Source organism: Centrocercus urophasianus, unplaced genomic scaffold (assembly GCF_019232065.1).
Source record: "Centrocercus urophasianus isolate 14NV4802_14NV808 unplaced genomic scaffold, USGS_Curo_1.0 seq_823, whole genome shotgun sequence".
Taxonomy (NCBI): domain Eukaryota; kingdom Metazoa; phylum Chordata; class Aves; order Galliformes; family Phasianidae; genus Centrocercus; species Centrocercus urophasianus.
In genome coordinates, this window is record NW_024885448.1 from 83,962 (window position 1) to 96,734 (window position 12,773).

The 12,773-nt window shown below is 39.0% G+C and overlaps 1 protein-coding gene across 1 annotated transcript in view; it reads left to right on the forward strand.

The window, feature by feature from the left end:
- SLC28A3 (solute carrier family 28 member 3) overlaps positions 1-12,556 on the forward strand; it is a gene marked incomplete at its 3' end in the record, with an annotated part of 38,322 nt that extends 25,766 nt beyond the window's left edge. The window contains exons 9-15 of the mRNA XM_042838526.1: positions 2,830-2,910; positions 4,068-4,148; positions 5,154-5,279; positions 6,375-6,505; positions 7,349-7,517; positions 9,204-9,401; positions 12,475-12,556. Coding sequence (XP_042694460.1) covers positions 2,830-2,910; positions 4,068-4,148; positions 5,154-5,279; positions 6,375-6,505; positions 7,349-7,517; positions 9,204-9,401; positions 12,475-12,556 — 868 coding nt within the window. The remainder of the gene's footprint in view (positions 1-2,829; positions 2,911-4,067; positions 4,149-5,153; positions 5,280-6,374; positions 6,506-7,348; positions 7,518-9,203; positions 9,402-12,474) is intronic.
- Between the last annotated feature and the right edge of the window lie 217 nt (positions 12,557-12,773).

Below are 12,773 nucleotides of genomic sequence, written 5' to 3' on the forward strand. Positions count from 1 at the left end.
GGGCTGTAGGGAAGCATTTAAACAAGAAATAGAAATCATATTTTAATATATTATATGGGGTAACAAATTAGGAAAGGAAAGCAAGAAACTGGCATGGCTGAACCAGGACCTGCTGATCAAACTGAAGAGCAAGCAAATACACAGGCAGTGGAAACAGGGGAATGTACTGTGGGAAGAGTATAAGGAAGCTGCTAGGCTGGCGTGTAGGGATGGGGTTAGGAAAGACAGAGTTTAGCTTGATCTATGCTTTCCAAGGGATGCCAACAAGAACGACTTTTACAGATAATTCAACCAGAAAAGCCAAGTCCAGGAGGGACTGAATATCCACAAGTTTATGGGTCTCAGTGAGATGCATCCCAGTATCCTGATGGAATTGGCTGGTGTAGTCACCAAGCCACCACTCTCAAAATATCTGAGAAGTTGTGGCATTCAGGTCAAGTCCCCAGTGATTGGAAAAAAGGCAACATCACACACATTTTTAAGAAGAATAATAAAGATGACCCTGGGAACTACTGATTCGTCAGTCTCACTTCTGTGCCAGAAAATGTAATGGAGTAGATCCTCCTGGGAGCTCTGCTAAGGCAGGTGTAAAGCAGGGAGGTGGTGCGGGAGAGTTATCATGGCTTCACCAAGGGCAAGTCCTGTTTGACCAACCTAGTGATTTTTCGTGATACCTGTAACTGCTTCAAGCAAGGTAGCTAGATTTCTAAGCCTAGACTTCTAGCTCTTTGTTACAAATTGTACATAGAAGATACTGGCTTTTTCAGGGTACTCTTTACATTTCTTCATCAGTTAAATCTTGCCTATCTAAAAGTATGTGGTAGGTACTAGAAACAGGAGACTGAACTTTCTGGATGTTTTTTCATGGAGAGAGATATAGTTCCATTAGTTTGACCAAGAAGGTGTAATTACACTACAGGACCTATCTGTTCTTCCCCAAGTGGAAACATGCTAGCCGTTTATGGAGAGAAGATCCAAGATGAGGTCCATCCGACTTCTGTGTTGAATTTTCTTTCGTAGTTCTCAATCCACTTTCCTTGGCACTGACATCTTCTTCACCTACAGGTTCTACCTGTGTGTACCTTCAGGCTTAACTGATGAATAGGTTTTGTTTTAGTCAGTTGACTTTGATTTTCATTGCATTTATTTCTGCAGACAGTGTAATTGAAAATCCATTGCAATGCAGTGTGTTGCATGTAGCTGATTTCCATGTGCTTGTATTAATGATTTGCAGATATTTTCCATGTGATTTCGTTATGCCCTAGATGACTGTTAGCCTGAATAAATCATTAAAACAGCTATTTACCTATTAAACAGTTGCTGCTATTTTCTGATGAAGACATAACATATTTGGTACATCATTAAGTCACTGGGGATTTAGTTTAGCTTTAAAATAGTCTCCAGCTTTTTGTGCAGTCAAGGCAGAAATTGTTACAACTGGAAAATAACCTCTCTGTTTCATAAAGAATAACTCTACATCCAGAACTGCCTGCAGCTCAGAAATGGAGAAGCATGATTTACAGTTCTGCAGGTTATTTTCACAGGAAGAAGTGATTGAAGTGAGGCAAAGGGATGCTAGCTGTCACCTACCACAGACAGAACAGGGGCTCCTCTCTCCTTCAGCCAAAAACATTCTGCTCCATCAACTGATAGCTCTTCTCATCCATCTGGTGTGAAAGACACTCATGATTTTAACTGACATACACAGCAGACTTTTGATTATCTAAATTGAGTTTCCAGGGTTTATCAAAATTGTTGATTGTATTAAGGAACAGCTTTAATTTGCTGGAAAGTTCTGAACTAACAATATTTTTTGGGTTTTTTTGTTTTGTTTTGTTTTCTTTTTCTTTTTCTTTTTTTTTTTTTCCATTCCGTTTACCTCTTTTATTTATGATATATTATGACCTTAGTTCAGCACACATAATACCTTACTGTTCTTAGTGGCATGGTTTTAACCATCATTAATTTGTTTGACATATCCTGGAGACTTCTGAGATATTTTTTTTCTATTATTTTTTTCTATGAGTACAGAAATGAAGTGCTCCCATGTGTTTGACAACTTGAGAATTAAGTGATATTAATTTTATTCAAAGTGAAAAACTAGCACATAGTGGGTTAGACATTCTTGGAATTGTTTTAAATCATATGTTTAAGGAAAATGTTCCTTCTACTTCCACTGAAGGATACATATTTGATTTTCCTTATATTTAATAAGTATAAATGTGTGAATTTGTTTTTAAGCAGAATGTGTCTGTACTTACAGTTACAGAGTTCTTCCATATGCCACACTCAATGTCATCAATATAATGGAATAACAAAACAGAGGATTTTACTATATTGTGTTATTAAGTGGCAGCTATACTGCTTGAGCTTTCTAAGCAAGCTGCCCTTTATTGTGGGAAATCGAGGTAGTTACAATTCCCATTAGAATCTCTCCATCTTCTGAAGGATTTCTGTCCCAGTACTTATATAGCTGTCTAAACAGGATTTTTTTTAAGAAATAAACACAGAGGAGCTGAACTCTGAATTCTATGCCATTGTATATATTTCATGGCTTTCAAAAGTCGGTACATGTTTTAGAAAGTGCTAGTGCTCAGTAAATGTTTGAGCTCACATAAATACAGCTATAAACAAATACTTCACAGATAGACAATAAATCATTCCAGCACAAATACAACAATTCATGAAGGTTAGAAGTTTTACAGTATAGATGTAAACTTAATGATTAGTTTTCAAGACTTCTGGGTGTATCTCAAAAAACATGAGTCTACAGAATCATGGACAGGAAAACCATTCTAGAAGTTTAATGATTTTATGCTTCCCAATCAGGTCTTGCCAATTGTGGTTTTCTTCAGCACAGTAATGTCTATGCTTTATCACATTGGATTCATGCAGTGGCTCGTTGGAAAGGTAAGAATTGCTAACAGTAGGTTCTTGTTTGCCTAATATGAGACACCTTGAATGCCTGTATCCTTTCAGGGAAGACATATGGAAAGTAGTTTATTTTTAACCTGACAGTAGTTTTGAATGTCACCACTACAAAATCGTAAGTGACATCACCAAGCGCCGTTTCCACCCCAGACTGTACTGTTAATGCCACAGTAGCCAATGGGTTTGCATGGCTGCTCCCAAGATCCTCAGATGCTATCCTTACCTAAATCTTCCTTTCCATCTGTCACATGTCCATTTTCCATCCCACAAAATGCAGGATTAAGGCTACATTGCAGCCAGTTGGATTGCTGCCTACTACAAAGTATTGCAGGAGTAATTGTGAACACCACCCACACACAGGCTGCCCAGAGAACTTGTCTCCCCGAATAAGATTGCGGAATCACAGAATCAGAGAACCCTCTGAGTTGGAAGGGACCACAAGGATCAAGTCCAACTCCTGAATCCATACAGTACCACCCCAAAACCAAAGATTGGAAGCTGTTTCCTCATCTCATACTTTGTCTTCGTTTTTGTCAGGTCATATGTCCGCTGTCCAGTCTGTAAAGTTGGCTAGCAAGTCTACAATTAGTCTTTCTACCTATATGCCCAGTGGATTTATCAGATGAGGGAAAAGATCTTTTTATTGGTGACAATTACAGCTTATTTCTGAATAAACATGAAAAGTCCTTTGTCATTCACATTTACAGGATTATTACACAATAAGCACAAACTTCTCCAAGATGAAATACTGTGTACTAAAATTTTTGCTGTAATAAAATTCTGCATTTTATTCCCCTTCACATGGTCAAAGTCCCTTTGGAAAGGTACATAAGTAATGATGACATATCAAAATATCTACTTCAGTTAATTTAGTTCAGCAGCTAGTGCCCAGGAGGAGCCTGAGGTCTTTCAGAATTTTACCCTCAGTTCTGTTAAATTATTCCTCCTTGTCTTATTTAAGCGTGCTACTCCTAAATGAACACACTTTATCTTGATGTTGAAATCATTAATATTAAATATTTATGGAGTCTCAGAGCCCTGATACTGACATGATTAATTCAAGAAGTTAATGGATCAGGCACACCAATGTGTTTATTTGTTTTTTCTTTTTTTTTTCACTTTTTATCACTTTTTAGGTTGGTTGGATAATGCAGATTTTTATGGGGACAACTCCTGTTGAGTCTCTTGTAGCTGCTGGTAACATATTTGTGGGACAGGTGAGTTTAAGCATGGAAAAACACGCTAGAATGAGATTACTGAATATTGTGAAATATAACTATTCAGTAAGCATCTGTGTATAAAAATTCAATTCAGATGAAGTAAGGACAATAGTACAGAAAGTCTGGTGGTTGATTTCCTGGAAGATAGAATTCTTCTAAGTTTATGTGTTGGCCACAACAGAACATACTTTTGGAAATACATCTGTTCCCAAAAGATGTTCAGATATAAATGTAGGTAATGGATCTCCCTTGTGAGACTACTCCAAGGCTATAATTTTTTTTCTTTTTTTTTTTTCTTCTTAAACTAAGGAGAAAAGAAATGGGATGAAAAGGGGGCACAAGGCAAATAGTGATAGAGAGAATGGGATCTTGCCTCATCTGCACAAGGCCTTAGCCACGGAAGCATAGCACATAGTCCACTTAATGGAAAATCTAGTAAAATTACACTACAGCAGTATCAATCCAAGACTTCAGAGAAGAGTGAAAACATCACTGAGTAGTGTCCAATCCCCAAAAAACACTTACCACATCATAGTTATTTTGCAACAGTGCCTTACTCTTTCCTACTTCTTCTAGAATGCCCTTAACACTACCCTCAGGATATGTTCATACTCATGCCAGAAGTACTGGGAGCACCTGCCCATAAATACTGGCTGGTGTACATGTATCCCACGATGCACAGCTCTACCTGCAGCTCAAATCCATGGCTGTTTCTAGCTCACTCAGAACTCGATTTGGATTTCTTGGCAATTTCACTTGGCCTTTGGAGGAAAGTTAAGATCTGCAAGAATCATCAGTAAGAGACATGCTGGCGAAATTTTCTCTCCTGAAGAAAAAAGCCCTAAATTATTCATGTTGTGCACTCATTAGCACAAAGATTGACTGGTGAAAAACACATAGGAGTGTGCGATGCAGCTGGTGATTTTCCTGCCCATTTAGTAAGATAAATTTCTGAGGATTTATTAGGAAGTTCTGAATTTGTTGTTTGTTTTTCAATTCCAGACAGAGTCTCCTCTCTTGGTACGGCCATATTTGCCATACATCACCAAATCTGAACTCCATGCAGTCATGACAGCAGGATTCTCAACTATTGCTGGAAGTGTCTTAGGAGCATATATTTCTTTTGGGGTAAGTGAGAGAGGGAGAACTGGAAACATATGGTTTAGCTTAAACTATTTAAGTAGAGAAGCCCAGCTAAAATATTGGGAAGTACAGCTGAGTTATTCCTCTACCTCCTTTTTTTTTTTTCTTCCTGATAGGAGTAATCACAAAAAAGAAAAAGAAGATAACATGGTCTGATCTTAAGTAGAGTAATACACCTTAGGTGTACAGAGAGTCTTCCTGCCTTAGCTGCAAGGAAATTCTGATTTCTGTACATTTCTGCAGTCCAGATGAACTAGCATGGAGTATGCTTGCTTGTCACAGATTAAGTCCTTCAGGAGTGGCTGCTAGCCATACAATCCTAAATACTTTGTTTGTGACCGAAGTTCTAGTAATGCTGTATAAACACAGATAGTGAATGCCTTGTCTTCCATGAGGCTAGCAGCACAAGGTTAGACAGAAAAGGAAGGCTGAAGGTGTGATTTTCTGTCAAAGACATCAGGGGATGGATGATAAATTTGTTCCATATCTGAATAAAATACAGTGGAGGGACAGAGGCAAGAAGAGAGGACTGACTGAAAAGACCAAGAAGCAAAGAGAGGAAGAGCTAGAAATACTGCAAAAGCTACCAGTTTTTTGTGTAGAAATTTATGAAAGAAGAGATGAAAGGGTAACAGAGAAATTAAGCCAAATACATTTTTTTTAATTGCACTTTCAAGAGACGGAAATAATGTTTGGCTATCAAGGAACATACATGCACTGTTACAGAAGCTAGCTCTCACTCTTCTTCTATTGCTGCACGCAGGACCTGGATTTGGTTTTGTTCTGCCATGCATCTGGCTTTTTCATTTCTTTCTTTCTTTATTTGATTTTTGGTTTGGATAGGAGAGAAGCAGCTCTCCTCATGGAAAGATTCCTTTGTACTTTTTACTTCTTAGGCTTCCACTCTCTCCAGTTAGCTTTCTCCAGTTTTCTTTCTTTCCCTACAAGTAATGTGATATTTTTAATGACTCCCTGTAGAAAAATAATCCAGTCATCTAATGATTTTAGTTGCTTTCTACATGCTTGTTTATGTTCATGATGCAGTTATCACAGCATATTTTCTGTCACTCAAAATTCTAGGTTTCTGCTTCCCACCTACTGACTGCTTCTGTCATGTCCGCACCAGCATCGTTAGCCACCTCCAAACTGTTTTGGCCTGAAACTGAAAAGCCTAAAGTAACTTTGAAGAGTGGCCTAAAAATGGCAAAAGGGTAACTCATCTAGGTTATATGTTAACAGTAATTATCTTGTGAAAACACCATTCAGAAAACTAATTAACTCCTTACACATAAGATTTAGGGGCAGCACATGATGAGTGGGCAGGAATTAAATCAAGTACATGCTGCTATGTGCCAAGCTAGCAGTTTATGAATTCAAGTGCAGCATGCCCAGCCTTAACTATCTGAAGGTACCTACCACTACTCATCAGGACAGGTGCAGAGCTGCTATGGACCTGGGCTTGACAACTCTTCAGGAGACTGAAATGCCTGTTCAATGTGAATCACCAAAAGATTTTCCCATTTGCTCTTTTCTTTGCAACAAATCTACAAATACAAGCAAACAAAAATAAAGGTAGAGCATCCATTTCAGTGACAGCAGCAGCAGCAAACTTTTTGCCCGTCTGCAGGGAGAGTTACTTGCCTCAGGAATGACAGACAAAGCAGAAAGTCTTGGAAGAAGCTGCTTCTGAACAGAATAAGCATCTCTGCAAGGGCTGCCTGCAAAAAGATCAGTGCCCACTCCCTCATCCCAGCAGTGTCTCAAGCAGTCACAGCACTGGGATATGATACAGATTTTGCCCAACCTCTATTTCCAAAACACTCTTACTATCAACCATGCCAGAATTTGTCCTCAGGGTACCAAAGACACACCCTCCCAGTATCTCCCAAGAGGATCCAAGGCACAAACCTGACCGTTATTTTCCTTATGACTGCACAGACAGTTCTAGGAGTTGATTGCTAATCACATTCATGAAACTTTTAGATCTGTGATTTTTCTTGAATTACAACATGTTCACAATCTGTTGTGTTTGCTTTTTTTTTTCACTGAATAAGTGAATCAAATAACCTGCTGGAGGCAGCCAGTCAAGGTGCATCCAGCTCTATTCTGTTGGTGGCAAACATCACTGTGAATCTCATCTCCTTCCTTGCCCTGCTGGCTTTTGTCGACTCAGCTCTCTCTTGGGTGGGCAGTTTGTTTGACTATCCACAGCTGAATTTTGAGGTATGGTCTTCAAGTCCTTAATACAACTTACATGTGTACATAATCTGCTGTTCTTAAATTAAACATCTGTGTGGCTTGTTGTTGTCATCTGTTCTGTTGTGTTGATTTTTTAGTATGATCTAAAAATTTATACTTTTGCACACGTATTCTTCAGAAATGTCTTTACTATCAAAGGGAAATTTTTGCCATGTAAATATTTCTGTTCATTAGTCCATGTAGAGTTTCCCTCTGAACTGTTTTTGATAAGTGCACTTTTTTGAGCATTGTGTGCCAATACTTGTCTCTTCTGGCTTGGCTGTGTACTTGCTAAATCATTAACAACTCCTTCAAATAAACACTGAAGTGCCTTTTGCTTTAGGTGGCCACAGCAAGTCCTTAAAGCTCCCCAGCTTCACCTAAACATGGACAGTGGTACAAGGCTGGACTTGTTACCAACACAACTGTAAAACTACAACCAAATCAATCAGCTGAGAAAACAGACTTTAAATAGGACTCAGTTTTTGAGGATTTTTTTTAGCTTAGGATGATACATCGTTCTTGACCCAACAGAACAGTGATTCAATGGATTTGGTCTTTCTGTTTTCCAAATTCCTGATAGAACAGCAGTATGAAACATGGATATAGCATTGTGATACAGGGCCTGAAAAAGTGGATAGATGCTCACATTGGCTTTAATAATATTAAGATGCTATCCTACAGAAATTTCTGCAGATTATTTCACTACATGGACAACCACAGCAGAGGAAAGGCATGTGTATGCATACCTCAGCCACATTCATTGCAAGGGTGGTGTTTCAGAAACTAATGGATGGAGCAGGATTTGGATGAATGGATAAATTATAAGAAGATGCAACACACAAACATTTTCATTTGGCCATTTCTTTTGAGAGTCACTAACTTCTGTTGTGTTCCATTCCGCTCTTGAAGAAGGTCCAGCTAGGACTGTAAGCCTAGTGGGTCTGTGCTGTAGATGTACAGGTTAGCTGTGCATTTTTGTCTTGAATGGAAAAGGAAGATGTTGGTGTGAGGACATACTTTTTGTGGGGTTGGGGCAGAGAGACGTGCAAGAACAATAACTGCTTAAAAATCTCAAGTTAGGTCCACAAAAGACAATCTGCTTTCACTGCTTGACCTCCTTTCATTTGCAAAAATAAGCTATACTGGAATATGAGATATGTTTTTTCTTGCATAGTTTTTATACTAGGAAAAACATGTATCATTCCAATTATGTCAGGAGTACAGCTTTTATGCAGAAATAAGCCCTTTTCTTTATATCAATTGGAGTTCAATAACCTGTAAAGCCTGTTCATTAAAACGATTTAATCAGGATATGAACCAGATTTATATTCTTTTGTCAACACTTTTAACTCAAGCCCTTTTGTTTTCTTCAAATGCTCTAACCATCCAGAAGTCATTTTTGGCGAAAAATAAGGCACCGAGACTTATTTTATATGAAGTGTTTGAAGTATTTGGATAAAATTAAGGATATATCTAATTACTTTTTTAGATCTAAATTGTGAGTTGATATTTTAAAAATTAATTCCCAATCTCTCAGATGTTCTGGCAGTAAGAAAACCAATGTTCCTACACTGAAATAAACCCACCTTTACTTTCAGTCTATAGAACTTATCAGCTGTCATTGTTTTTTGATCACTTTTGACCAGTTTTGTCTTACATATTTTGCAGAACATTTGTGCATATCTCTTTATGCCATTCTCCTTTATGATGGGAGTAGACTGGGAAGACAGCTTTATTGTTGGTGGACTCCTAGGTTACAAGACTTTCTTCAATGAATTTGTGGCTTATGAACGTCTCTCAAAACTGATACACAATCGAGAAAAGGGTGGGAGCATGTACATAAATGATGTGAAACAATATATGACGGTAAGTAGCATTTTCTTTTATAGATATTTATTCAATCTAATTCTTTTTTGCTGCAACCAATATATCTTTTAGTATGGGCTCATCGGGACAGTGGTGGCATATTGGTTTAAACTGTGTCTTTCAGCAACAGATCACAATTGTTAAAATACAGCGTTGTCTTGTGAGCCTGCCATGACTGTTACCACACTATATCTCAAACAAGTAAAGAAAGGAATAGCTTATGGCTAGAGAAGTTTTAAAGAATATGCCATATCCCGCAGAACACTTTCCTGAAGACCACGGCTATCTTCAAAGTGACTTTTTTCTTACTTCATTCTTAGGTAGCACTTCCCTATGAGATACTCTCCTAGGAAAATTCTGGGCAAGAACTGAAGGATATTCCTGTCCATAGAGATTTACTCAAGCATTATGCTTCTGGAGAGGAATCCAGGAAGCTCTCGCTCATAGCATTTAGAATAGTATCATCTTGTTGTCCGTGCAGTACCTCTACTGGAGGTTATTATCCCCATGCAGAAGGCAGTAGTACAAGGCATATAATATGGCATACACCAGGTATTTTTATGCCATATAATTTGCACTTACTTGCACAGTGGCAAAGAATACAGTGATCAAGACTGATTTTTGCAGCTGTAACTCTAGCACCCCCCTTTATGAGCTTTGCCACCTCCACTGGTCCTTGCTATTCCAATCAAGATAAGCTGTCAGTGTAGAGGACACTTAGTTAGGAAACCTTCTTAGGTACAGGCTTTAATTTTCATTTTCTTTAGTATGATACTTTGGATACCTGCCTTGGTACAAAACTAAAACCTTGTTCCTGACCACTTGCATTCTTTATTCCTGGAACATGTATCAGAAATTGAGGTATAAAGCCAGTTAGTCTGATCAAATTCTCCCACTCTTGTCCATGTTTCCATTATCAGTGGTCCTAGAGAAAGATCTCTGAGCTAGATAGACCTTTGGTCAGCCTTGTTATAGCCATGTTATGTTCCATAAGGGAAAATGGCTGTGAATTCAATGAATTCTTAGATTTAGTCTGATTTAGATCCCATCACCTGTATTTTACTTTATTTTTTTCCTTTTTATTCAGTAAAATGCAGTATAAGACTTCTTTGTTCACATTTAATACCCTCACAGAGCTGTATTAACTCCCACAATAAAAGTCTCTGAGATGTAAAAGCAATTTTGATTCATAACACTTGTAAAAATGGCCAAGTAATCATTTTAATTGGCTCAACCGTTCATCCGAGAGTAGCACAGCTTCCAGTTCTAATTTCTGATCTGCATAAATAATAACTAGTGTATATAGTAACAGATATTCAGACAGAGAAAGCAAACAAGCAGTTTTGTTTACTGCCTGATCTAAGTAAGTAATTACAAAGCTTCCAATTTTTTAAGCTGGGAGAATGCAAGTGAAAGCAGGAAATCATGGTACACAAAACCTTTTCTAGGAAAAGCAGGCAGAATGTGCACTTGAAACACATTTTCCCGCATATGTACTGATTGATTGAAAATTTCTACAAATTGGTTTTCATAAAATAGGAAGGGAAATAGAGGAAACTTCTAATAAATAGAAAACCTACCAGAACACTCATCCAGCTGTCTTGCACATAAAGTACAGTAAATAGAAGTTATGAGCTGGCTGGGAGCAAAAGTCTACTTGCTGAGGGATGCTACATTTTTTCCCAAAGTGTTGGAACTACATTTGCCTTGAAGTTTCTATCTTGATTCCACGCACAGTCATTCTTGTGTCCTGTGAGGGGTCCCTCCATGTGGGAAGGGGTCCTTCCAAGAGAAGGAAGATTGCTAAAGTCAGGAAGCCAATAAATTAGTAGTAGGGATTCATAAATCATAACATTTATCTGCCTGTTATTACATCAAAGCATCCACTCTGAACGAAACATATTTCCATTTCCTTCTTCCATCCACAGGGTGGAGCATACACAGAGCAGCTGGGCTCATAAAACTCTCTGCTTGTTAGGGACAGCATACCAAAACTTGAGATTTCAGCAGAGTGCTACAAAACCAGGCCAGCTATGAACACCAAGATGTGTGACTCATGACATGATGTTCAAAAAGGCCAAGTGAAAGGTGTTGCACTTGGATCAGGGCAACAGTCTGAGAGAATTCATCTCAGTGAGCAGCCCTGCAGGAAAAAACCTGGCAAATGAAAAGCTGGTTCTGAGCTTGCAACCTGGAAGGCCAACCGCTTCCTAGACTGCAGCAAAAGAGGGGTGGCCAACAGGGAGAGGGAGGGGATTGTCTTCCTCTATACTGCCTTTGTGAGGCTGCATCCGGAATACTACATCCAGGCGTTGGAGCAGGTCCAGAGACGGAAGCATCTCTCCAAATTTAGGCAGAGGGAGCAAGGTTTTTTTGGCTCAGAAAAGAAAAGGCCCCAAGAAGACTTCATTGCAGCCCTCCAATAAAAAAAAATAACAAACAGGGCTTATAAATAAGATGTAGGCTTACTTTTTAAATGGTCTGATAGTGACAGGAGAAGAGGAAATGGTTTTGAACTAGAAGAGGGGAGATTTAAGTTAGATGTCAGGAGGAAATTATTTACTTAGAGGGTGGTATGAGATGGGAACAGACTACTCAGAAAAGCTGTGGTTCCTGGAAGTGTCCAAGGCCAGGCTGGATGGGGCCTTCAGCAGTCTGATCCAATGGGTGGCAGCCCTGGCCATGGCAGAGGGGTTGGAACTGGCTGGGCTTTGAGATCCCTTTCAAACTACATCATTCTACCAGTCTGTGAGTCTGTGACACTCTGAAAAAATAATATCTAAGTAGTCACTATGAGTTAAGAATAATTTTTGTCTTTACTTCTACTCATCAATGTATATGAAGAATAAATCTACCACGTGGTCTTTGAGTCCTCAGGTATGAAAGCCAGCATACCTGCAGGAACAAAATGAGCTAACCTTGTTGCAAGTCACACGCTGCGATAGCAACCATGTGCAATTTAATAATATGATTTCAGTTCTCAGAGCCCTGGGCCACAGTGCCATAGTTTCAGACTTCTAAATCAGCCTGTGCTGTCTTGATTCATTCAACTGAGTATCTGTTTGTTTTCCAGGTCCGTTCTGAAACCATTGCCACCTATGCTCTTTGTGGATTTGCCAACTTTGGCTCTCTGGGAATGGTAATAGGAAGTCTAAGTAAGGATGCCATTCATGGATTATTTATTAGCAAGCAAATACCAAGGAAACACCCAGAGGGATGGGCTGCGGGGGTGAAGCTTGGCAACTTTAGGAGCTGAGTATCTCTCTTTCAAGAACCAGTAGCCCGCTAGGCATGGGAGGACTCCCTAAGGGATATTCACACTGAGGTGCGGGAAATGAGCTGAGAACGAGGGGAGGGAACTAAGCCCCCAAG